The 23,048-nt window shown below is 44.5% G+C and overlaps 2 protein-coding genes across 3 annotated transcripts in view; one reads left to right on the top strand and one right to left on the bottom strand.

The window, feature by feature from the left end:
- The window catches only part of cicb (capicua transcriptional repressor b), a 42,605-nt gene extending 30,562 nt beyond the window's left edge, over positions 1–12,043 (top strand). Inside the window, exons 6-21 of one of the 2 annotated variants that reach the window (XM_087806411.1) lie at positions 184–366; positions 437–569; positions 1,152–1,330; positions 1,495–1,633; positions 1,895–1,992; positions 2,419–3,397; positions 3,468–3,607; positions 3,693–3,850; positions 5,341–5,531; positions 6,906–7,292; positions 7,546–7,892; positions 9,050–9,207; positions 9,301–9,473; positions 9,551–9,685; positions 9,868–9,999; positions 10,490–12,043. In XM_087806411.1, coding sequence (XP_087662537.1) covers positions 184–366; positions 437–569; positions 1,152–1,330; positions 1,495–1,633; positions 1,895–1,992; positions 2,419–3,397; positions 3,468–3,607; positions 3,693–3,850; positions 5,341–5,531; positions 6,906–7,292; positions 7,546–7,892; positions 9,050–9,207; positions 9,301–9,473; positions 9,551–9,685; positions 9,868–9,999; positions 10,490–10,779 — 3,822 coding nt within the window. In that variant the 3' untranslated portion in view covers positions 10,780–12,043. The remainder of the gene's footprint in view (positions 1–183; positions 367–436; positions 570–1,151; positions 1,331–1,494; positions 1,634–1,894; positions 1,993–2,418; positions 3,398–3,467; positions 3,608–3,692; positions 3,851–5,340; positions 5,532–6,905; positions 7,293–7,545; positions 7,893–9,049; positions 9,208–9,300; positions 9,474–9,550; positions 9,686–9,867; positions 10,000–10,489) is intronic. The other variant, XM_087806412.1, reaches the window with a different exon arrangement.
- A 159-nt stretch (positions 12,044–12,202) lies between these two features.
- On the bottom strand, positions 12,203–19,945 carry znf526 (zinc finger protein 526). The gene is made up of 8 exons (XM_087806208.1): positions 19,763–19,945; positions 17,503–17,866; positions 16,669–16,823; positions 16,362–16,454; positions 15,164–15,813; positions 14,980–15,109; positions 12,604–14,052; positions 12,203–12,529 (listed from the first exon to the last, which is right to left on the bottom strand). The coding sequence occupies exons 2-8, from the start codon at positions 17,807–17,809 to the stop codon at positions 12,356–12,358; spliced, it is 2,958 nt and encodes a 985-aa protein (XP_087662334.1). The 5' UTR covers positions 17,810–17,866; positions 19,763–19,945; the 3' UTR covers positions 12,203–12,355.
- Positions 19,946–23,048: the final 3,103 nt, after the last annotated feature.

The following is a 23,048-nucleotide window of genomic DNA, read 5'->3' as shown; positions in this document are numbered from 1 at the left end:
AAGGAGAGTTTTCATAAAGCAACAATAGAGTTATGTTTTACACAAAATGGCCCAATTTCTGTCGGAGTAAAAATGATTTAAATCCAGAACAATTGAAGAAAAATACAACAAAATGGTTCTTTGTGATCTTTCAATCCATCTCTGACCTTTAATTTTAAAAAAAAGTGTTCTTTTTTTCCTCAGAGGGAGAAAGACCACATCAGGCGTCCAATGAACGCATTTATGATTTTCAGTAAACGCCACCGAGCATTGGTGCATCAGCGGCACCCAAACCAGGACAACAGGACAGTCAGTAAGATACTTGGGGAATGGTGGTACGCCCTTGGACCCAAGGAGAAACAAAAGTACCACGATTTGGCCTTCCAGGTATTCTTTTTAATCACTAAAGAAACAAACTGCAACAGGCTGTACTTTAAGTTCCTACCATGAACAACAGGTGAAGGAGGCTCATTTCAAGGCGCACCCTGATTGGAAGTGGTGCAACAAAGACAGGAAGAAGTCCAGTTCAGAAGGCCGTGGGGTTCCGGGAGGCAAAGATATCAGAGAGAGAAGCATGTCCGAGTCCACAGGTTAGTCTCACTCTCAATAAGTACACCCTCAGAAGAAGTACTATTTTTGTCAATGACAATAATTACATTTTTTGGATTGATACTTCTCATCCACCATGTTAAGTAAGTAAGTAAGTAAGTAAGTAATATTTATTTATATAGCGCTTTTCGAGACCCTGTTAATGAGGGTTTCGTTATTGTCCAGCACTTTTGTCAGTGCAGGGGCCACCACCATCATTTTTTGTACTTCACTATGAAGTTTGTTTTTAAAGGATGTTGTAAAGATGAGGCCCGGGAGTAAAATATGGGTCTTTGCCTGTTTAATGGCCCTCTAAGTCATGTAGGAGGTTTTGCTTGGCTTTTACCGAGTTTAATACAAAATCAAACTAATAACTAATCAAATCACCCTGAGCCCTAACCCTAGCTGTCATTACATTTGCATGCATCATTTTTTTGCACTGTAGAATATAATGTCTTCCTTTAAGAAACTGCATCTCCATTTACAAGGATTCTACAGCTAGTAATCTAGAGATCTATCATCACCTTCTATTTATGACATATGCTGCATATCTTAACATTGTGTCTTCATCTGTGTCTCAATAGAGCATCATTCTATGGAGCTGAAGGGCGTTGGCTCGGGTCAGGTGGGAGTGTCTGAGAGAAGTGCAGGCGAAGGTAATGTCGGGCAGCTTACTCGTCCTCGTGCCTTCTCCCAAAGCGCCATGCACAGTCTGGAGCGCAGTGATAGGGGCAACACCCAGGCCCTGGCAGAACTGGCTCAGGTAAAAATCCAAAACTACAGATTTCTTTTTTTTCTATTTTCCCTTTCTAACAATATTTAACATTGGTGTACTGACTTGGAATAGAATGTCGTTATAGTGAGTGTGTCTTATTGATGTACTTCACTACTGTCAGTATGATTTAAACTTTGCCTGTTTATTCTCAGATGTGCGGCGATGGAGGAGGCCAGTATTTGGGGCACGCCCCGCCCTCGTTACAGTCTAAACGGGGAGTCAGTGAGGACATGACGAGTGACGAAGAGAGGATGGTCATCTGTGAGGAGGAGGGTGATGACGACGTCATTGGTAAGCACCTGCAAAATCATATAGGCTTAAAACAATTGAAAAAAGATGAAGATGGAAATGTTCAGTTGCATATCGGGGAGCTACAGGATTGTGTCAGTTGCTGATGGAAATGTTTTGAAGTCAGATGTAACAACAACAATTCTAAATGAAGCCAAAAACATGAGACTTGATAATTTGGGTTGAAATCATTTTTTCTGTGTTTTATAGTGTGCACTTGTGTCTCTGCGTGTCAAGTGTAGCTGTAGTCTTTCTCTTTTCCAGAGGACCCTTATCCGAGCAGCTCCATAGACCTCAAGTGTAAGGAACGGGTTACAGACAGTGACAGTGAGAACGGTTCCGGAGACGAAAGGGAAAGAAAGGTAAAACCATGAAAATGGTCTTGAAGGAAAAATACAAATGCTTTTTTTTGTCAAGGGAAACCAAACATGAAAAATATAAAAAAAATATGAGGATTTCAAATTAGGATTTTGAGGTGCGGTAGGCCTGCTACTGCAGCCGCTACATGATGAGATCTCTAAAATAACCTCGTAAAAATGACAATGTGCACCATCCTTAAATCAAGAGTGCACGACCAAAGCTGTTCTGGCTTGTGCCAAACTGGAAGTAGATTGTAAAACATAAATTAAAGTATTTAAATATTTCCTGGTCATGAAATAATGTGTTTTACTATGCCATGTACCCAGCTCTGTAGAAGCCATGTGAACTCTGTTGTTGTAAATATGAAATTGTAATTAATATTAAGCTTTAAATACAATGTAAAACGATGTATCTTTTTGTTTTTTCAGAGAGGTTTTGCAGCAGTCATCTGTTCCACAGCATCCTCATCACACCCCACTCCTCATGGCAGGAGTGTCTCACTCTCCTCCTACCCTGTTAGTAGACATTACGAAGAGAGTCGATTAGGAGGCAGTGTGTTCTCAGATCACAGGCGGAAGGGAGGGGCTGAGGGAAATGCTAATGACACTTTTGGGGGTGAAAGCAGAGTGCAAGCCCCGTCTTACTCCCTTCCTTCCGGCCAGTCAGTCATCTCAACCGCTTCAGTTGGAGTGCCTCATTCGGCTAATCCACTTCTGGGTCTCGGTGCGGTGCGAGTGGCCTCCACGGTGGTGACCAATGTCATGCGACCAGTCATTAGCACGCCGCTGCCCGTCACTAGCAAAGCCAGGGATGGAGGGGCGTCATCGAGCCCGCATCCGCCTGAGAGGAAGTCGCTCACACCCCAGCAGCAGCAACAGCACTTCCTCATCGGCCCGGGGTCCGGAGGTGGAGTCACAGGTGGTGGGTACTTCTCTCCCTCATCTTCAAACCCTGTCGCTGCTGGGGTCGGCTCAGGTGGAGTCGTGACTAACTTGGTGTTAGGAGGGGCTCTCTCCACACAACCTACCATGCAGCTCATCACCCCCGCTCCTCAGCCCCAGCACTCCCAGCATCACACCCTCAACCCCAGTGTTCTGTCGGCGCAGCATAGCCAAGCCAACGGACCCCTCCCTCTCCCCCTGCTTCAACCTCAGTTTCTGCCTGCGTCGTCCTTAGCGCCCCCTGGCGGTAAGGCCATCACCCAGGTCCAATATATTCTACCCACCATCGCTGCCAGCTCCAACTCAAGAAGTCCTCCTCAGCCGCTCGGCCAGCCGACCAGTGTTTTCAACCTGCCCACAGCATCAGCACACATGTCTCTGGCCAACGGGAAGCAGCAGTCCTCAGCTTCACTGGCAGGATACACCTCCAGTTCAGCGGTAGGAGTGGTCAGTGCCTCGACTAGAGGTGAGAGTGAATCCAGACATGACCGAAATATGATCACAAGCACGATCGTAACATTTGACATTATTTACAGTTCAAACCCAATCTCCAGTGCTGCAGGGGAAAATGATTGTCCCCATGGCAACGGTGCGAGGTCCGCCCGCCCCTGTCCAGCAGTTTCCCATCATAACTCCACCTCTTCCTGTCCAGAACGGCTCTCAGACAGGAAGCAAGGTTAGACCTGCTTTTGTGGAAGGAATCCATCTTAATCATTTATTACTGCCACTTACAGCAGACTCTTGTTCTCGTCTGAATCCAGATCATCCAGATCGCTCCTATGCCCGTGATCCAATCTCAGCTGCCCCAGGGAGGAACTGTCCACTCTGCCAGCCCGTTCCCAGTTACCATGGCGACTGCTGCAGTTGTCGCTCCAGGATCAGTGCCCTCCCAGACCGTTCTGCTCCCGCCGGCGCCACGGTAAAAATGAAATTCTTATGATTTGTGGCAATTATTTCTCATATTTGCCATAAAAATCTCACTTGGTTTTGAAGGCTTAACAGTTCAGCCAATGCTAACGTCGGCAAGATAGAACTTGGACATTAAGTAGACAAAAGGATTTGAAGGTTTTACCTAAACGACTGGTTGCTGAAGACATCAAACCTGTCAGACAAGAAGGAAGCAACACTTTGCGAATGGTTATCGCCATTTTCATGACTACACTATTTAAAAATAGTTATTGATGATTAAAATGATTACTGTGATCATAATTATATATGGGACTATTGCAACAACGATAGAAATTAAGTAAATATTTTTAATTTGGTGTGTCCTAAATCATATTCTTTACATTTTAAATATATAAAATACAGCAGTTACTTTGCTGTGTCATCGTTTCGTTCGTAATTTCGTCCACGGTAATACATATTTAAATATATTGTTTTAAGCTTCAGTGAGGAACGACAAAGCTTCTTTTCCTCCTTGACCTGTTTCAAACTGGTGATTTATTTTAACAGCAGACAATCTTGCAAACAACCACAGAACTTAGTGATGGAGTCTAACTGCCTCACCAACCTTAAAAGCGCTCTACAACTTTACTTACTTAATTACTTACTTACTTACTTATGGTGCCAACAAAACAGTGATGCATCTAAACACTGGTCGCTTCAATGGATTTTTTTAGTTGTCCGTCTATGATGCCATGTCAAAAGTAATATACAGCTATGATTGGTTGGCTGGGCGGCAAAGCATCATGAAAGCTTTTCAGGTCATCGTTACTGAGGGTTGTTGAGAGGGATGGAACCTCGTGCAATGATGAGTTTGCAATTACAAATAAATGTTGTTAATTAGAATGATTTATTAATTTGATCTCGTTGAAATGATGTTGATTTTGAGAGTGTCTGAACTGTAGTAGAATGTTGGAAAATGTAAATCTTTGGGGGAGGTTTATAAGGTGTACATGGAGGGATAGTAAAAATGTAAATGGCCACTACTTCAGGGATTTACAAATTACTTGCAAAACATTTAGCATTCAATTTGTGGATCTACGGTGGGATAAATGGTCTGGGGAGGTTGTTTGTCTTTGTCCGCGTATGAAGCAGGGTAGAGAGTCTCCACTAAAAGAGACAATAAGTCCAGCAGGGGTGCACCAAATCCGAACGGCTCTATTCTGGAAGTGTTAGTCATGCTGCTGGTGGCCCGGGCTGCCTCTGCCTTCCACCCCCACATTACCTCTTAGCTGTAAAGCACTTGAACACGTAACGCGAGTCATCCGGCACTGCTTGCCATGATGTACTCTCACCATCTGACCCTCGCTGCTGCACTTCTTCTTTGCTCTTCCTCTTTCCTGAAATCATGCTTTTGTTCCTGTCTTTGTGTTCAGCCTCCACGTTTACCCTGTGTGTATCCACTGTAGTCACCGTGACACATCACTTTATTCTGTCTTTAATTTGTCTCCACTCTTTGTTTAGGATCACTTATGTCCAGTCCACCCCAGGGGTCCCCCCCTCTCTTCCACTGGTCTCCACGACAACGGGCACTTCCCCTCCTCAGCAGGCTCTTCCAGTGCCCGGACCTGCTTATGTCCCCGCCCCCTTAGCCACCCTTGGGTTTACCACCATCACGTCACCTGGGCAAACCCTGGTTCAGCCGTTGATAGCAGGTCAGTGATGCAGAGGATGACGGAATTTGTGGATCCATAATGGTCATGTTTTATTTCAGTTCCTTAAAGCTGTTGCCCCCAACCTTTTTTGCACCATCGACAGTTTCAATGTAGACATTATTCTAATGAAAATTACTTCCTACCATAATGCTGAATCAGCATGACCGGTTTCCCAGCAACAAAATGGCCCCATATACTAGTTTTAGCTCGTTTTACAGCCTCATTTGTTGAGTAAACTTGACCTCCTTGCTGTGTTGAGATTTCCAAACTAATGTTACCTCAGTGAAAATCTATTTTTATTTTAGTTTTTTCCACATCAATGCCTTTTTTTTCAACATCAATGCCACTATTAAGCAATATTGATCCAATATCTTTCAGCCGCCCAGTAACGAATGCGGCGATTCTGAGGCCCAGATGATCTCTAAAATATTATATAGTCATTTGTTGTATATATTATGTTATAAAAAAAAATGAATGTATCTTCTATTTTGAAAAATACACTAATTTCTCAACATTGAATCTGTTTATCCTTGTCGCTCAATTTTTTATTTTTCATTTTTTAGGTTTAACAAAATATTTGTGGACTTTTTCTTTGTGTCTTTGTTCTCTTGGCTTGATGGCCCCCAACATCAGTTACAGTATATAATGTAGACCCTCATAAATTGAATTGACCGTGTTCTATTCTCTGCCCATCTCTAGTTACATTGGCAATTGCATATTGGCAGGAATCTGGCAATATGACATCTATATATCATGATACAGGAGCAACAATATATTGCAATGTTCTGTAGGAACCAGGATATAATTGTAGTATTCTCCGAGAACTTGATTCTGGCGTTGCAGAATTAACAGACCACATGATGAAGTCATAACTGCTTGAATTTGCTTTGAAATATGCAAAATATGTAAAAAAAAAAAAAAAAAAGAAAGAAAGAGGCAACACAAGGGATACCATAAAAACACATTTGTTACTGGCCTTCGGGTCACCTTGACCCTGAGATAACGAGGGTTATAATGTGAGGTTATTTTCTCACATTCACTCTGCTCAAGTGAATTGTGTTCTTGACATTATTGTATTCATCTTTCTTTCACTCTATTAAAAAGAAAAGAAGAGTTTCTGTAATAAACCTTCTGGCACAAACCAGGCAGATTATAACTATAAAGTTATGTTTATAATGACTGTTGTAAACCTCTGAGGATGGTCTATCTTATTTTATTTTACTAGATTGTGTTTTGATCCCTCACTCTATGGTTGATAAATGCCTGAAGCGAAAAAGGCAATCCAACGCTTCCATGGCGCCTTCTCAGCGTTATTTGTCTGCCTGATGCTTCAGCAGGTGTATTGAGACTAAGTGTTCTTTGAATCCCTTCCAGGTCAGCCGCCTCTACTGTCCGCAGCTCCTCCTCCTCAGCCCCCCAATTCAGCGACCGTCTCTGGCGCTGGGGGTCAGATAGTCACGGCCATCTACCCGTCGTCTCCCAGCGTCACCATGGCGACATGCGTCATGTCCGTGGCAGCTGTGCCATCGAGCGTGGTCTACTCCGTCTCCAGCCCCTCCACTGCCTCCCATCACATCCTGCCTAAACACACCCCGCCCACAGTCACGGTCCCACATCCACACACAGACACATCTGCGGAGTGGCAAGCAGACCGGCAAAGCCAGGCTTCCAGCAGCAGCGGCGGCGGCTTAACGGCGCCACCCAGTGGTCAAGTGATGTCAGTGAGGTCCAGCAGTCCACAATCTCAGACTCATACTCCAGGTACGAGGTTCACTACTTTTTACGTTTTTTAACTTTCATGTGTATCCAATAAATCCTGAAAACAACTTTTGATTTATTGATCGACATTTATTCTTCCCTTATTTGGAAAATGCAAGTTAAAGATTAAACATGGATACACATTCTATTCATAAATACAGATATTTTTTATGATAAATGCAACAATATAATACCCAGATCTACATCAAAGAAATACGTGTATTTATGTTTGTGTTCTTCTCACTCCCATTTATAGTCGGCACACCAGGGACCCCCAAACTTCCACAAGCGAGGACACCACAGAAAGTGAAGGCGACCGTGGCCAACATCCCGGTGGGCAACTATGAAGGAGGCAGCCGAGGAAAGGAGCGGGAAAAGGATAGAGAAAAGGAGCGAGAGAGGGAACGAGAGCGCGAAAAAGAGCGGGAAAGGGAGCCGGCGCCAAAAAGCCATTTCTCTTTCGACACGGAGCCAGCGGGACACACACAGACGCCCGCCAGCCATTTTGCTGAGGAGTCCTCATCCTTCGATCGGCCCCTGGAGGGTCCGGGTGCTGCGGAGGCCCCGGACACACGGAACCGAGAAGTCGCCAACGCCAAAGAGGTGAGAGAGAGACGGTGGTTCTCGACTTTAAGTTAGTAAAAAATATTTTTTGTCTTTTTACATGCGTCTTCTTCTTGCTAGTTGCCAGGATGTAGGTTAAAAATTAGTCAAAACTTCTGTCTTACAAGTAGTACTGGTCTCAACCTCAAAATATTCCTAGAAACGATGCTTCCAAAGCAATGTGTGTAAAAGTTAAGGTTGAATTTTGATTGAATTATGGTGAATGGAATTGTATTATTAAGTAGGTTTTCAAGGAAATTAATTCTTACACTGCCCTTTAATTTTCAACCAAAACAATGATTTTAGAAGCTTGATCCTGCTTATTGTAAAAAGCAAATAAATCATGTTAAATCAACTATTACAAAATAATAGATGACAGTTGTTGTTGCCTGGTTCCCCACCTATTCTTCATTTTTAAATATCAGTTTCTATAGCAAACATTTTAAAATCAGTAACTAAGTCGCAGAGAATATTAAATAGCCAAAAATCACCGCCATATCTTCAGATAGAAGCCTCATGGTTCGGCGGTTTGAATTTTATGTTGCTGTCACTTTAACGTATTTTTTTCTCCTCCTACATCCGTCTCGGCTGACGGTCCCTGATCATAAAGGCTGTCATTTTCCGCCTGACTTGCTGCTAATACTGCAGGCGCTAGTTCTTACACCGCATTTTAAAATATCTGGATGTCATTTGCCTTCAGACTTCTAGTCCACATTAGGGGAGTAAAATTCCAACGAAAATCATCTGCTGTGTCAGGAAGGCAGTGAAGTTAAGGGATGCTTATCATTTATTATGTGTTTACATTCCCTAAGGGCTCAAAAGAGGGTTCCTGTGGATCCTTAAAAAGTCTTGAACGACGTTAAAATTGTGGTTTTCTTCGAGCCTGAAAGCTATACCAAGCAATGAGACATGTTGATTTTTTTTTCAAAATCAGCACAATGGGAGTCCATGAAAGTCGACCAAACATTTACTTAAAATTAACATTTCTTTAAACCTACAGTATTGTGGTTGGTCTTAAATTTAACTTCAAATGGTATAAAAAAAAAAAAGCATTAAAATGTCTTTTAGGAACCTTATTATTTTCACATAAGTGACGTTAAATGACAATTTATGAAAGATCAAATGAACATGTATTGACTGAGCGACTCTCCCTACAGGCTGGATGGAAGGAGTCGCTCCCGTCCTCACCTCTGCCTCTGCCACTAGCTTCAGAACCGGCATTGCCCCCCCCACAGATCGACAAAGATGCTCCCATACCCAAGAAAATCAAAGCCCGCCCGCCGCCGCTGAAGAAGACCTTTGACTCTGTGGACAAGTGAGTTGAGAGATCTATACCTGATGTGCTGAGACGAAGGAATGTGTGTATATACGGTCTTTTGTTTTTTTTCCCCGTGCGCTGGTCTGGCAGGGTGTTGTCGGAGGTGTATTTCGAGGAGCGCTTCGCCGAGCTGCCCGAGTTTCGTCCGGAAGAGGTCCTGCCTTCGCCCACCCTGCAGAGTCTCGCCACCTCGCCTCGAGCCATCCTGGGCAGCTACAGACGCAAGAGGAAGAACTCAACAGGTGACGCCACAAACGAAACCTGTACGACACCATTCTCTGCCCCGTTTAATCGCCGACGTTCAGATCCAACAGCTGCATCTTTGTCTCACTTCCTGCAGATCTGGACTCGGCCACCGACGATCAAGTGTCTCCAAAGAGGAAGAGCCGGCGCCGATCCAGCTGCAGCTCCGAGCCAAACACGCCCAAAAGTGCCGCCAAATGTGAAGGAGAGATTTTCACCTTCGACAGACCAGGCGAGTGATCGGACCTTCACTGACTCGGTTACACTTTATCCTCCGATGTTTGCCAGAACAGGATTCCATTTGGTGTTTTCAACGGAAAGATTTTTACTATGGCTGGCGTCTGTTTGGTCCATCCTACATTAATATGTTGTTTTTCACTGAGAGGAAACTAACTTGACTCTGTTGCCGCTCAGGAGCAGACGGAGAAGACATCCTGGCTGAACTGGAGTTTGAGAAAGTCCCGTATTCCTCCCTGCGACGAACTCTAGACCAGAGGAGGGCGCTGGTCATGCAGCTGTTCCAGGAGCAGGGCTTCTTCCCTTCAGGTTAAACACATTCTCAAAACTCAAAATAGTTCACCGTTGACAGAACTTCTTCATCAATATTTGCTATGCTAACCTTTACACACTAATGTAGCAGGAGGCGCTCTCTACTGCCCCCTTGAGGCGGCTCATACGAAGAACTCACTTATGTGTGAAACTACAACTGCTCATGTGGCTAGCTAACCACAATACTGCTGATCGTTCATTTCTTAAATATTAATTGCCATTTTAATTTAAATTACAAGCTGCATTTTAAGATTTGTTTGAATGTTTTGTCGCACTCTTGCTTTCTTTACAGATATTAAATGAATCCTCTAACAAGTTTATTGTTCAACTACTGAGTCATTTATATTTGTTTGTGTCAAAGTGAAGATGTATTTCCTTCTTTGGACACGTGTCTACATGTGTGTTGTTTTTCCAAACATTGGATTCTGTAGTTCTATGTTTGTATTTTATTACTCCTTTTTGATGATGGTGTTTTTTCTGCTTCCAGCTCAAGCCACCGCAGCGTTCCAGACCAGGTACTCGGACATCTTTCCCACCAAAGTCTGCCTGCAGCTGAAGATCAGGGAGGTCCGGCAGAAGATCATGCAGACGGCGACGCCCTCCGACACGCCCGGGCTCGGCCTCCCCGACTCGGTCGGCTGCATGCCGGGCCCGTCCGGCAACCTGTCGGGAGAGTGCGGCGGGAAAGGCGGCGCGGACCTGCTGGACGAGGACGTGGATCAGGGAGCGGAGGAAGGTTCAGAGGATCCTCGGGATTCGCACGACTCCTCCAGATGAGGATCTGTCGGTCACGAAGTTACCGATCCAGTGACTGTTTCTAAAAGGATTTGCGTTCCTACAACACTGCAGCGGCACAAAAAGAACTTGCACACGTGAGCATCTCGACACGTTCACCCGCCAAACTTTGAGCTCTTGGATGGAGTGACCATCTGTCATCTCGGGGACCGTCACAGCGGTGCCAGTGAACCCAGAACCTTTTAATCTCCTGCACTCTCTTGAACGGTTTCCATTTGTGACGCGGAGCCCATCGGAAGAAAGACTTTGAACAAAAAAAAAAGAAAGACCTTTCAAGGTTTTTAACGGGGTCGGGATCAGGGGGGGGTGTTGTCGGCTTCAGGGGGCTGGGCCCCCGACAGCCGGCAGAACGTGAACATGACATGAACTCATCAGACCGCTGGTACTTTTTATCCGTTTTTTCGATGTTCCTCAGCATTAGACCCTCAAGGCCAGGTCAACACCGAGGCGTCGACTGAAACCGAAGTGGACTTCTGGCTGTGCCATCATTCCTAAGCCTCCCCGTACCCCCTAAAGTCAAGCACACGCCAGTGAGTAGTTACCAAGCATTCCCGTGCCTCATTCATCAGCCTCGGAGGACGAGGCGACGCGGAGCCGAACACCTTCTGGCTCTGGAGTCGGGCCGATCAGGCCTTAATCCTCTCCAACCGTTTTACTGACTAAATATCGTACTTTCTCGTCGTTACTCCGGAGTCGTACCAAGCCTGGTCCAAAAGCGCTCATTCCCGTCCGACTCATCGATTCCGTTGCTGACTCACCTGTACAGACCTCTCATGCTCGTCTTCCCTCTTGCAGGACCACCAAATTCCTTTCAGCGAAGAACACAAGAACGTAGATCTTCATTTTCCTTTGAACAGTAATCATTTAAAAAAAAAAACAACTCTTACTGCTGAATTGATTGTTCTTCTTTCTTTTTGTCACTTTATTGCTCCCTCCAGTTCTCTTTCTTCGTCTGGAACAGTGCGGGCGGGTCAGCAATCAAACCCTTGAGCTTCACGAGGACCAACTGGTTGTTACTTTGTGTGGCTGCTGTAAATAATTACTGCCACTCGCATTGTGCCGATAACTGAAGGTGAAAACAAACAAAAAAACAACTTTACTTTGGCCATTTGTTTTTGTGTTTATACATTTGCCGTTCCAGTACAGTATGCAAGAGATCAATTTTTACAAAATAATTTAAGTTTGTATCTGTATCCTTCTGTAGAGATGTTCAATTAAAGTGACTTTATTGCTGGCAATGTGAAAACGTGTTTTTCTTGACCTCAAATCTGGATTTAATCACTATTTACATCAATTTGTGTCATTATTGAACCGTTTCTCGCTTTACAACATGGGATTCTAATGTTATTTGTGCAAACAGGATGTTGGAAGTAAAACTCAAAGCTTCATGATCTTCAATATTTATTTCTACTATATACAACAGTTGGATTGGACATGAAAGTAAATTAGTTTATTACAAAATAACTGAAAACATTTCAGGGCATGACTAGCGTCTGAAATTAAAGCCACATTACAATGAACATCTTTTGGTCTCAGAAACACGATCCGTTGGTCCTTCTCAGAGCAGCTGCATTCCCTCCACTGCCACGGTCTCCATGGCCAGACCGTTCTCCAGCGCCGTGTGGTAGATCTGAAGAGCCTGCTCTAGAGCGAGGACCCCACCCTCGCTGGTCTCTATGATGGCGATGGTCTCCCCAAACTCGTTGCACAACATAGTTGGAGTTCCTTGCACCTGGAGAACAAGAATTTGAAGCGTTAACAACTGATATCCAGCAGGAAAAGAAAGTATTGCGTTCATGTCGTTACCTGCTGACCATCTGACGTTTGAATCTGGATGAGCTGGTGCTGACCGTTCAGTAGTTCCACACCAGAAGCTTCAACCACAGCAGGTTCGGTCTCCGAGACCGCTACTGCGGCGGCCTCGTCGTCCAGCTTCTGTTGTCGGACGTGGGTCTTCTTGTGGTTCCTCAGGTTGGAGAAGGTCTTGAAGGCCTTCCCGCATTGCGGGCAGACGTGCGGCCGCTCACCCGTGTGCGTGCGCCGGTGCTCCGCCAGGTGCATGCTCTGGATGAAGCCCTTCCCGCACACCTCGCAGCAGAACGGGCGCTCGCCCGAGTGGATCCGCAGGTGCTCGCGTAGGTGCGTGTTCTGACGGAACCGCTTCCCGCACACCTGGCAGGGGAAGGGCCGCTCGCCCGTGTGGACCCTCTGGTGCAGAGACACCCCCGAGGATGACACAAACAGCTTCCCGCAGACCGGGCACTGGTGGGCTTTGGGTCGCGTCCCTGCCGGTTGCCGTGACCTCCCGGGGGCCGCGGCGTGACTCAGCTTGTGCAGTCGCAGGTTAGCGGGAGAGTTGAGTTTCTTTCCGCAGACGTCGCACTCGAATCCGGCGCGGAGAACTGACGCCCCGTCGTCGGGTTTGGCGTCAACAGACGTGGATGGATCGGAGTCTCGAGGGAGCGTGGGGTGCTGCTCTCCACGGTGGGCATCCCTCTGTCTCCGGCTTAAGAAACCTGCCTCGCAGTGAGGACACGGGAAGGGCGCGGGGGATCCGGGGTGGGTGGCGTAGCGATGCGCCGCCAGCTTGGCGGGCCGTCGGAAGGACGCGGGGCAGTCCGGGCAGGCGAGGGGCCCGGATTCCGAGTGCAGGAGCTGATGCTGCCGCAGGTTGGACGCCTGCGAGAAGCATCGCTGGCACACGTCGCAGCGGTACGGACGGATGCCGGAGTGGACCAGGTTGTGCCGCATCAGGTTGGTGAGCGACGAGAAGGTCTTGCCGCAGTCCGAGCACTGGAAGGGCCGCTCGCCTGTGTGCGTGCGGATGTGGTTGCGCACGTGGATCCGTTTCTTGAAGGACTTGCCGCAGATGCCGCAGATGAAGCTGCGCTCGGTGGCGTGGGAGAGACGCCGGTGCCGTACGAGATCCTGCCGCGAGGGGAACGTCTCAGTGCAGGACCGGCATGGAAAGGAACTTGATGACGGCGTGGGCGAAGCGCTGACCTCCTGGAGGTGATGTGGTTCCGCCGACGACTCGCCTTCTGTGGCGAAGGACGCTTCTGTGTCGGCGGCGTCTGGGTTCAACGATTCCACCCCGGAAATGAGGATCTTGCAGGAGTTCTTCGCCGCGTCCTCCAACCTCTTTGTCTCCGAGTCCGACTCGGCCGCGTTGGCTCGACTGAGCAGGAGCTTCTTCTCTCTCGCCTGCTGGATGATGGCGAGGGCCGAGAGAGACGCTCGTATCGGGACGGACACCTGCGGAGACAGCCAAAGGTCAAACACAAGAACCTACAGGCTTATTCAACTCAAGGAACTCGAGGAAGGAGGTCCAGTCTGTGCACCTGTCAACCGATCTACTACCATTCCCTGTTGTACGCTGGACGAACATGAAAGAAATGGATTCACGTTCTTAAAATATTTAGTGTATTTGAATATAAGGAAGTAAGTAACTTTTATTTCTATAGCGCTTTTCCAGACCAGGGTCACAAAGCGCTTAAACAATCAAAACAATATTCAATAAAGTATATACTTTAAAGATCAAGATAAAACTGATAACACAACAGTATTTGTTCCAGAAAATCAAGGAAAAGCCTGAACAAATAAAAACGTCTTAAGATGTTTCTTGAAGGAGTCAGTAGATCATCAAACACAAAGAGAGAGGAAGATCGTTCCAAAGCTTAGGAGCAACAGTCTGGAAAGATTTCTCTCCTCTGGTCCTGAACCGTGTTCAGGAACCATCAGTAGATTCTGATCCACAGACCTCAGAGCCCGAGCTGGGGTGTAAGGCTGGATCAGATCAGTGATGTAAGGAGGAGCCTGACCATGAATTGATCTGAAAGTAAGAACCAGAATTTTAAAATGATCCTGAAAGAAACTGGAAGCCAGTGAAGAGTTTTAAGGATCGGAGAAATGTGAGTTCTTCTACTAGAGCGGCTCAGAATTCTCGCTGCAGAGTTCTGAATCAACTGCAGGCGAGACAGATCCTTCTTGTTAAGACATGAAAATAAACTATAAAATATAAAATATAAGGACGTGTCTCCTCACGTTATGTTCCTCGTTGACGGCACAAATACAACTTTGTCCAAAAAGGGATGTAAAGTGATGCAGATCACGTTCATTATTTGGAGGAGAACGGGTCCAAAATAGCTTGAAGGGCCCTCAAGTCGAGATGGTTTCCATTACCGTGGAGGCGAAAGCGTTGGGGATGTTGCGCTCCAGGTGCATCCGGCGGTGATACAGGAACTTGGTCATGTTGGTGAAGGTCTTGTTGCAGCACTGGCACCTGTGGAGAGGCTCGTCCGTGTGCAGCTTCCTGCAACGCACAGAGTTGAGGGCGGTTCATTCGACACTTGTCATGCGTTCTCACCTGTGCATGACGAGGGTCAGCTCTGTGGAGAAACTCTGTCCGCAGTCCACGCACAGGTGTCGGGCGACGCCCGAGTGAGACCGCATGTGCGTCTGCAGCGTCGTGGCCTTCTTGAAGACCTTCCTGCACTCGGGGCACTCGTGCGTGCCCTGCTCGTGCACGCGCTTGTGAGCGGTCAGTCGGTTGACGGAGCCGAAGGTCCGGTTACACAGAGAGCACTCTTGGGTCCCCCTCCAGACCTCCTTCTCGGCGCAGACCTCCTTCAGGCCGTCTCTGTTGCGGCACAGCCGGTGCTCGCCCTGGTGCTGGAGGAAGTCCTCGGGGGTGATCAGGACCAGGGAGCACTCGGAGCACTCGTACGGCTGACAGACCACCAGCTCTCCCGCTTGCATCTTGATGAAGTTCTGGGGGGCCATCGTGAACTCTAACCTCTGCAGGCCGTTCTCCGCGGAGGAACTCTTCCCTGCGGCGGGCAGCAGGGTCGGCAGCTTGGACCTCCTTGAACCCTTGGTGCTGGAGTTGTCGGCCAGCGCTTGAGCCGTGAGGATCTGGAGATGCATGGTGGCCGAGCCGGGGGTCGCCGTGACGGGTGGGAGTATGGAGGCGTGTGGAGAGGCCAGGTGAGGTTTCTTCTGCTGCTGAGCGAGTACCTGGAGGACAACAAACACTTTTAGCGTTTTTTGTTGGTTTTTTTTTAAACTAAAGTTCAGTGCCGTGTCTCAAATCGCATACTTCTCTTAGTATACTAGAAGTTAGTATGCATCAGGATAGTGTACATACTAACTAGTACACAAATTCTCCACAGATAGTATGTCTCAAATCAAACACTGCTGCTACACACTAACAGGAAATGACGCGAAAGCTTCTTCTTCTACTACTATTTAACAATTGTTTCAACCAGCTGTAGGAACACTATCGCCACCTGCTGGCAGCACGTTTTGCAAGTTTGGAAGAAGAAATAAAGAAAAAATATGAGAATCTAAATATTGGCGAGATATTCAAGATGGTATCAGCAGCGAAGACGTGTCTTCCTTCTGCTGCTGAAAATACACCTGTAAGTATATGAATATATAATATATATATATATAATATATATATATATATAACGTAACTTCCGTTTACAACGTCACTAAGATGGAGCTGTTTAGTGTAGATAGTGTCCATCGAACCATACTCAGTTTTGTGGGCGTTTACTCACCTGTGCCAGGATCTCCCCGGCCTGCTGCTCACTCAACACACAGTTCTGCATCAACGGCGCGATCGTTCCGTCGGGCTGCAGGATGTACTCCATCTGCAGGTGGATGAGCGATGACATTAGAGCCGGAAATTGAGCATTTTCGGAGCAAAGAACTGCTAATATACTCTAGAAAATGTACATCAAATCTGGATCAAAGACTTTCACAAATACTGTAACTGCCCAGTCAAGGATTAACCTCTGGTGACCCTGGTTGAGATTGAGACCCCTGCTCTGCACCTATAAATCAGTTCGACTGAGGGTATTTTACCGGCGCTTCCGAGTGTGTGCTGCTGCCGTTGTGGGTCCGCCGATGCTCTAGCCACGTTTCTGCCGAGTCAAACAAAGCCAGGCAGTCCAGGCACTGGTACTGGACCGGCTGAGTTTCCGCAGCCGATTCTTCTATCTCCTGAACCTCGTACACTTCTAGATAAAAAAAAAAATCCCACAGGTTACACATCAGCGTTGTGACTCACCGGTGCTGTGTCTTAAATCGCATACTTGCGTACTCAAAGTTTGTATTTTTAGTGCGTAAGTGCGTCTCAATTCTTAGTATGCGAAATTTAGTGCTCCATGCACACTAAATTGACACTAAAACGCCCACAAAACTGAGTATGGATCGATGGACACCATCTACCCTAAACGGCTCCATCTTAGTGATGTTGTAAACGGAAGTTACGTCATTATATATATATATATATATATATATATATATGCATATACGTACAGGTGTATTTTCAGCAGCAGTAGAAGGATGACACGTCTTCGCTGCTGATACCAGCTTAAATATCTCGCGAATATTTCGATTCTGATATTTTTTCTTTATTTATTTTTCCAAACTTGCAAAACATGCTGCCAGCAGGTGGCGATAGCGTTCAAACAGCTGGTTGAAACCATTGTTAAATAAAAGTAGAAGAAGAAGCTGTCGCGTCATTTCCTGTTAGTGTGTAGCAGCAGAGTTTGATTTGAGACATACTATCTGTGGAGAATTTGCGTACTAGTTAGTATGTACACTATCCTGATGCATATTAAAATCTATTATACTAAGATAAGTATGCGATTTGAGACCCAGCACGGGCCTTGTGTCGACTCCTCCAGTGCTCACCTTGATGCTCCACCTCCATGCCCGCCTCCCTCATGTGCAGCTCCTGGTGCTGCAGGAGCTCCTCGGGGTTGACCAGCACGCTGCCGCACTCCAGGCACTGGTAATGCTGGCCCTCTTCCATCTCCGGGACACCCTGGAAAGTCACCGCCATGCCGCTGCCGTCGTCGACCTCCGCTTCCGGAGACGCGTGGATCTGCTGATGGACCAGCACGTCCTCCAGGGAGTCGAAGAGCTGCTGACACTCGCTGCACATGTACTGGTGCTCCACGAACACGCCGTCCGCCTCGTTCTGAGGCTCCTCAGCCATGTTTACAGAAAAAAAGCTTTGGACAGCGGAAGTTACAAAAGTTGTGGAAGAAAGAAGCTGCAGAAAGAGAGAAGACAACTGTCAAATCTAAGTCACACATTTTACAAGTAAGTAAGTTATTTTTATTTATATAGCGCTTTTTCCAGACCAGGGTCACAAAGCGCTTAAACAATCAAAACAATATTCAATAAAGTATATACTTTAAAGGTCAAGATAAAACTGAGAACACAACAGGAGTTCCAGAAAATCAAGGAAAAGCCTGAACAAATAAAAACGTCTTAAGATGTTTCTTGAAGGAGTCAGTAGATCATCAAACACAAAGAGGAAGATCGTTCCAAAGCTTAGGAGCAACAGTCTGGAAGGATTTCTCTCCTCTGGTCCTGAACCGTGTGCGTGGAACCATCAGTAGATTCTGATCCACAGACCTCAGAGCCCGAGCTGGGGTGTAAGGCTGGTCAGATCACTGATATAAGTAGGAGCCTGACCATGAATAGATCTGAAAGTAAGAACCAGAATTTTAAAGTTGATCCTGAAAGAAACTGGAAGCCAGTGAAGAGTTTTAAAGGATCGGGAGAAAATGTGAGTTCTTCTACTAGAGCGGGTCAGAATTCTCACTGAAGAGTTTTGAATCAACTGCAGCCGAGACAGATCCTTCTTGTTTAGACATGAAAACAAACTGTTGCAATAGTCCAGACGAGAAGACACAAACGCATGGATTATAAGTTCCAGATCATGTCTTAAGATTTAGGTAGAATAAAGTTCTACCTAACCTAAGATGTTTCTTGAAGGAGTCAGTAGATCATCAAGCTCAAAGAGAGAGGAAGATCGTTCCAAAGCTTAGGAGCAAAAGCCTGGAAGGATTTCTCTCCTCTGGTCCGGAAGTTCAGGAACCATCAGTAGATTCTGATCCAAAGACCTCAGAGCCCGAGCTGGGGTGTAAGTCTGGATCAGATCAGTGATGTAAGGAGGAGCCTGACCATGAACAGATCTGAAAGTAAGAACCAGAATTTTAAAGTTGATCCTGAAAGAAACTGGAAGCCAGTGAAGAGTTTTAAGGATCGGGCGAAATGTGAGTTCTTCTAGTAGAGCGGGTCAAAATTCTTGCTGCAGAGTTTTCTGAATCAACTGCGGGCGAGGCAGACTTCTGATTTGAATGATTTAATTATTTAATAATAACATATTTTTGCAAATAAACGGAGGGAAGTTATGTCCTTTAATATCCATTACAGTATTTATCGTTTAGAGTTGACTGACGTGTAAGTAAGTAAGTAATTTTTATTTATACAGCGCTTTTCCAGACCAAGGTCCAAAAGCGTTTAAACAATCAAAACAATATTCAATGGTCTGACCATAAATAGATCTGAAAGTAAGAACTTTAAAGTTGTGATCCTGAAAGAAACTGGAAGCCAGTGAAGAGTTTTAAAGGATCGGGAGAAAATGTGAGTTCTTCTACTAGAGCAGCTCATAATTCACTCTGCAGAGTATAGTATTAACTGCAGGCGAGACAGATCCAATACACAAACCTTCTGATTTGAATGATTTAATCATTTAACAATAACATATGTTTGCAAACAAACGGAGGGAAGTTAATGTCCTTTCATATCCTTTACAGTATTTATCGTTAAGAGTTGACTGACTCAACTTTAGTTGGCGCCCAACCATGGCTACGTTAAAATGAACGTCACACTTCAGTGTCAGCACAAACAACAAGGCAGGGAAATAAAAACATCAATTCCGTGTTTGTTCAAACGCCTCATATTTCCGCAAGTGTCGCGTGCGATGGCGTACGGAGAGCGGTTGGCGGCGCTCCCTTCGGTTTCTCGCACCAGATTCTCCCGGCACCGCGGTTTCCTGGCCGCCGCCGCCCGGGTTGGTCGGGCGGTCCGTCAGGCGGCGCTGCACACTTTTCCCCGCAGCTCTGGCGCTCAGACTGCGGGCCCTTCTTTCTCTCACCTCTGCCTCCTGTCGTTGGACTCTACCCTCGTGGACTCATCGTCACGCCGCGTCTCGTCCACGAACTCTCCTCCCACGCTCCCCCGCCGGTGTCGGATGGTACAGGACGTCCAGGAAATAAATAATAAGAAAGATCATTTAAATTCCGAGGCGTCTACTGAAGCATAGCCCGCCGTTTGCCTCCATTCTTCTAGTCGTAAGCACCGCCCACTGCGGTAGTGGTAGGGATTCCGACGATCTGATTGGACCGTTTGGCCGTGACTGACAAACCCGCGCTCGTGATGGGATTTGTAGTTCTTCAAGAAAAAATCGATGAGGAAACTTTTAAGTTAGAGATATAAAAAGAGAAATTTCGATTATGTGACAAGCTTAAATTTTAAACTATTGAATGAATGAATGTAATTTTTTAGCTATTATAATAATAACAATTTATAATAATAATCTTTTTCTTTCTCTTTATTTCTCTTTGTTCTTGTTCTTATTTTATTTTGATTATTTTTTATGAAAGATTGCTGTATTTGCTGTGGATAATTTGGAAAAAAAAAACAATTTCCCGAAGGAGACCTCCTGAGGGATCAATAAAGTTCTACCTACCTTTTTTATTTTTTATTTGTTCAGGCTTTTCCTTGATTTTCTGGAACTCCTGTTGTGTTATCAGTTTTATCTTGATCTTTAAAGTATATACTTTATTGAATATTGTTTTGATTGTTTAATCGCTTTGTGACCCTGGTCTGGAAAAGCGCTATACAAATAAAAATGACTTACTTACTAACTTACCTACTTATAATACAAGATGTCTTGTTATTCTTCGAGATACTAGTATCACGAGATTTCTTTTTTTTTTAATCTCGAGATAAAAAAATCAAAAAATCTTCAATGTCACCTCCGGGGCTCCGTCATTCTGCCTCTTATCGGGGAGAATTTAAGTTGTGACGGTAGTTCACTCTCTCATACTCTCCTCTTTTCTCTCACTGGACCCTCCCTCACTCTTCTCTTTATCCATCTGAGTGAGTCTGGTTCCGCTCGAGGTTTCTGCCTTCTAACGGGAAGTTTTTTCCTCGCCATAGCTCACTGCACAGTGTTTCGCTTCTTGTTCATTGTTGAATTGCTGGATCTGTTTTTCCTTTCTCCACTATAGTCTTACTTCAACTGTAAAGTGTCTTGAGATAACTTTGTTATGATAAGACACTTTAAATAAAATTGAATTGAATTGAATTGAAAAACAATAAAACATCCATCAATCCATTTTCTGCCATGGTAATTGTGGGAGGAAAACCAGAGGCATACATTATATTAAAACACACAGTACGCAGATTGAAAATAATAACAAATACATATATACATAAATTAAAACGCACACAATAATGATAAATATGTCAACTACAATATTCAGTAGTACTACACTACAACATTACAGAAGAGGAGGGAGGGTGTTATGAACACTCATTTAAAACATTATATATATATTTTGTTATAAAGCTTTAGTGAGAAGAAAGTAGCAATAATAAGGCACTAATACAATTACTTCTATTTGAAATATATCAGAATCAGAAACTTTTATTGCCATTGTCGTAAAATCGACACAGTTTTTTTCTTTTGTGGCGAGAGAACAGAATGAAAGGCAGAAATAAGGTAACACAAATGCCTTTAACACAAAATAAACTATAGAAAAACAGAACTAAGCACCAAGGCAGACATTATGCAGCACCTATCTTTTGTGTTTGACATTTGTATTATTTATACGCCATTTTTGTTAGTGTCTCTAATTTTATCTTTTTATTTCATTCCTATAATTTCATCCTTTTATTCTGTACTGCCACCAGAAAAAAATAATGTTGTGTTTAGAACACTGGCATGAAGTTGTTCCTGATTCTGATCACCTGGAGATTAATGCTAGTTTTGTGGTTTTACAATGATGTTTTTATTCTATTTGATTTAGAAATGTTGTTGAGTGGTTTGATTAGTTTTATTTATTATTTTTCATAGTGGTGCCTACATTTGTAACAATACATATTTATATATAATAATATAAGTTTATTTTCTTATGAAAAGCAATATTTTCATTTATATTTCACACAATATGCTTTTCGCAAAAATATACAAAAATGTTTTCTTTTTTGCTTTTATTTATTGCTTTCAATATTGGAATCAGGCAATGTACATTCTGAATCAAAATGTCATTAAAATCTAATGTAAATAATAAACAACTCAAGTTAGCTAAAGTAGATCAGTAGATCCATTAAAAACAGAAGGACAGAAAGATCGTTCCAAAAGCTTAGGTGCCGTGAACCGTGTTCAGGAACCATCAGTAGATTCTGATCCTCAGACCTCAGAGCCCGAGCTGGTGTGTAAGGCTGGATCAGATCAGTGATGTAAGGTGGAGCCTGAACATGAATAGATCTGAAAGTAAGAACCAGATAGTAGTAGTACAAGTATAGTAGTAGTATAAGTAGTATTAGCAGTAGTATTTATTTCTTCCACGCAATATTTCCAAACACATGTTTTCACATTTATTTATAGTTCGTTTTATTATTGTTTTTTTCCATGTTAGATAAATTGACTCTTGAACATTATATAATTATTATAAAACAAAATAGTCATTTACTGTACATTTAAACGTCTCTCTATGGCCCTCCATCAATTTTATATGTTAACATTCACGAGAATTCTGAGCTGTTCTAGTAGAAGAACTCACATTTCTCCGATCCTTAAAACTCTTTACTGGCTTCCAGTTTCTTTCAGGATCAACTTTAAAATTCTGGTTCTTACTTTCAGAGCTATTCATGGTCAGGCTCCTCCTTACATCACTGATCTGATCCAGCCTTACACCCCAGCTCGGGCTCTGAGGTCTGTGGATCAGAATCTACTGATGGTTCCACGCACACGGTTCCGGACCAGAGGAGAGAAATCCTTCCAGTCTGTTGCTCCTAAGCTTGATGGATCTACTGACTCCTTCAAGAAACATCTTAAGACATTCTTATTTGTTCAGGCTTTTCCTTGATTTCCTTGGAACTCCTGTTGTGTTATCAGTTTTATCTTGCCCTTTAAAGTATATACTTTATTGAGTATTGTTTTGATTGTTTAAGCGCTTTGTGACCCTGGTCTGGAAAAGCGCTATACAAATAAAAATGACTTACTTACATTTTTTTTTAGCAAATTCTAAAATAACTTTATTTCCTTATATAGGAGACACAATCCGTGTTGTGATGTCAGTAAAATATATACATTAAAACAATTGCATTTATAGCCACACATGTGTGCTTAACAGTGTGAATCTTTGGAGTTG

This window comes from Callionymus lyra, chromosome 13 (genome assembly GCF_982586985.1).
Source record: "Callionymus lyra chromosome 13, fCalLyr1.hap1.1, whole genome shotgun sequence".
Taxonomy (NCBI): Eukaryota; Metazoa; Chordata; class Actinopteri; order Syngnathiformes; family Callionymidae; genus Callionymus; species Callionymus lyra.
This window is presented reverse-complemented; position numbering and strand designations above follow the sequence as displayed.

Excerpts from the sequence above, each read along its gene's own strand:
- znf526 (XM_087806208.1), bottom strand. The coding sequence starts at position 17,809 with ATGGCTGAGGAGCCTCAGAACGAGGCGGACGGCGTGTTCGTGGAGCAC. Across the intron at positions 15,814-16,361 it reads CCGGGGAGATCCTGGCACAG|GTACTCGCTCAGCAGCAGAA; the intron begins GTGAGTAAACGC and ends GTTGTCCTCCAG. Across the intron at positions 12,530-12,603 it reads AAACGTCAGATGGTCAGCAG|GTGCAAGGAACTCCAACTAT; the intron begins GTAACGACATGA and ends CTTGTTCTCCAG.